This window comes from Lagopus muta, chromosome 23 (assembly GCF_023343835.1).
Source record: "Lagopus muta isolate bLagMut1 chromosome 23, bLagMut1 primary, whole genome shotgun sequence".
NCBI classification, from domain to species: Eukaryota; Metazoa; Chordata; class Aves; order Galliformes; family Phasianidae; genus Lagopus; species Lagopus muta.
Genome location: NC_064455.1, coordinates 5,941,965 through 5,944,756, shown reverse-complemented (window position 1 = coordinate 5,944,756; position 2,792 = coordinate 5,941,965). Strand labels below are relative to the sequence as shown.

The following is a 2,792-nucleotide window of genomic DNA, read 5'->3' as shown; positions in this document are numbered from 1 at the left end:
GAGAGGTTATGATCATTGAGAGCAAATATGAGATTAATAAGTGTTACTTCGCTGTTAATAATTAGCTGATCATCTCGCAGTCTGGGCTGGTGTCACCCTTTCTATAAATAGCACCCGGAGGACCAGCCAGAGCTCTGACTGTCTGCTAGCAGCACTGCCCTCACACTGCGCCTTATCATCCACAATGGCATTCAGCGGCACCTGGCAGGTCTATGCTCAAGAGAACTATGAGGAATTTCTGAAAGCTCTTGGTGAGTGTTAAGTTCTCAAATAATTTGCTCTGTTTGTGACACGTGCTTTGCAGACATCTTTTATTATAGTATTTCTACATTGTTTTTTTCTTTTGTTTGTGTGATAAACTACTCATCAGGTAAGTCTATTATGTCTGATTTGAAAAAGAAAAGAAACGATGACAAGTTCCTTAGGAAAGAATAAGTACAAGTAATAAAGTGTCTTATTTTGGTTAACACATGATGTTATAAATACATTTAACTGTAACCAATTTGTTAATGGCTTGCAGATTTTCAGTGCTCTTTAGCAGAGGAGCACTTTCGATAGCGCTACTGATTAATGTATGTGACAGCTACTCAGTAATCTGTAAAGAATCAGCTTGGTGGTTATGATTTCATGGGTACCACGTAAATAAAAATGCACTTATCTTCTTGACAATCATGGCAAAACATTCACACTTGAGTGTTTTAAAGCATGTAATAGATACTCAGTAGAATTAAAACTCAGTTATAGTTGAAAAGCCCAGTCCTGCAGCGCGATGCCTACACCAACCCCTTACTGCTAAAGGTGGTACTTTCAAGTCATGCTAAAGATGCACTGAAAAAGTACCTTAAGGTCATTATAGTGCCAAAATCTACACAGACTACGTGGAACGGAATGCTATGTCCATAGAGAAGTGAGGAACCCAAAACAGCATTTGCCTTCAACCTCGCAGACTATTTTCTGTTATTGGTTTGTACATTCTGCACCCTGATTTGCTATTTCATATAAATACACAAATCCATAATAGAAGTCCTTTCCTGTCTTTCTTCACAGCACTGCCAGAAGACCTTATCAAAGTGGCTCGAGATATTAAGCCCATTGTTGAAATACAACAAAAAGGAGATGACTTTGTCGTGACATCAAAAACACCCAAGCAAAGTGTGACTAACTCCTTTACAATTGGAAAAGAGGCTGACATTACTACTATGGATGGCAAAAAGCTAAAGGTAATGTATTTCAGAAACAGGTAAATTTCTCCACTCACCCTTATACTTCACTTTCTGTTCTGCAATGAGATTTGTTTTTACCATTTCCGTTAGCAAAAGTAAATAAATAAATAAATACATAAATAAAGCAAACGCAAGCATTTTGACCAACAGAAATTATTATTCTAAAACTCTTATTAAAATACTCCTGCTTCAATCAACAGATGCAATTACAAAGCATCAGTATGACCTGCATTTATTTCCTATCTATGCTAGAGTCACTTCCTATCCATCTCCTAACTGAATTTCAAAATCTCCACTGTTTTCTGTTTTCAATCTGCTTTAACAGTGCACTGTGCAGTTGGTAAATGGGAAGCTTGTGTGCAAATCAGAAAAATTCTCACATGAACAAGAAGTTAAAGGAAATGAAATGGTAGAGGTAAGTGATGGAAAACTATGGTTTATTAAATGCTGAATGAAAACACGTTCTCTGTTGATCAGCTCTTCGTGTAGGGTCAATATGTTCAAAGAATACTGGCCCCCAAATGACTACATTGCTTGCAGAGCTCTTAACAGATGTGTAAATCTGCAAACTCAGAATTTTAGTATTTCAGACTAATCGCAGTGGAAAACACCAGTGTCCCTTATTATTCCTGTTATAAAAACTGGGTGCCCTGAATGACTCTCTTTTAAACAATGCTTGTACATTTAATGCATCTTTCTTAACAAGTGTTTATTAATTATTATGCTGGGGACAGTTCTAAGCACTGAAGTGTGAATGGCTTTAGCTGTTGAGCACTGCATAGGAAAACAAAAAAAAAAGTGCAAAACACTATGCAAAAGAACCCCTTACTATTTGGGATGATGTATTTCCACTACGGGAAGTATATCTTTATGCTCCTTAAAACAGTGATTAAATGCAGCTGATAATGGCACTTATATTTAGATTACCCCTCTTCAGAACCGGTTTTGTTTAAAAAAAAGAGAAAAGAAAGAAAGCAACCAGAAACATTCTTTGATATGAACATTTTTCACATATATTTAGGCAGGCATTGTAATTTCTGTAACTAAACTCTGTAGAATGTTCTTCTGTGATAATCTGGATTTATAAATGAATTACAGAAACTTCTAATGACTTAACTATTAATAGCTATCCTGAAGTCCAAATGAAAAACAAGCTGTATTTGTCATCTACAGACTCTTACTTTTGGTGGAGTTACACTTGTCAGAAGAAGCAAGAGAGTTTAAAGACAGATCACCTTCTTTGTGACATCTTTACATACTTAAAATAAAGTGCACTTTCCATAAGGTGTGTCCATCTTTGCTATTGCTGTATAGTACAAAAAATAATGATGACTTCTACTTTTATACATAAAATCACTTCCCGTTACTGTAAGATTCTGTTTTCCCCAAGTATGCTTACAGATCTCTTCTATACCCACAACAACTGAGGTCTCCCTCTCAGACAACCAAAGCTGGACATAGTTGAAAAATGCTGATTTACCATAGTGATCACTGAGAAGGGATAGAAGCTGATATGTTTCTCACTTCCTTACCAGATTAATAAACATATTCAACGTTAACCGCTTTTTA

The 2,792-nt window shown here is 36.1% G+C and overlaps 1 protein-coding gene across 1 annotated transcript; it reads left to right on the top strand.

The window, feature by feature from the left end:
* Nucleotides 1-117: 117 nt before the first annotated feature.
* LOC125703772 (fatty acid-binding protein, liver) lies at nucleotides 118-2,507 on the top strand. Its single transcript, XM_048968685.1, has 4 exons — nucleotides 118-251; nucleotides 1,048-1,220; nucleotides 1,549-1,638; nucleotides 2,397-2,507. Exons 1-4 carry the CDS (start codon nucleotides 185-187, stop codon nucleotides 2,445-2,447), a joined length of 381 nt encoding a protein of 126 aa, XP_048824642.1. The 5' UTR covers nucleotides 118-184; the 3' UTR covers nucleotides 2,448-2,507.
* Nucleotides 2,508-2,792: the final 285 nt, after the last annotated feature.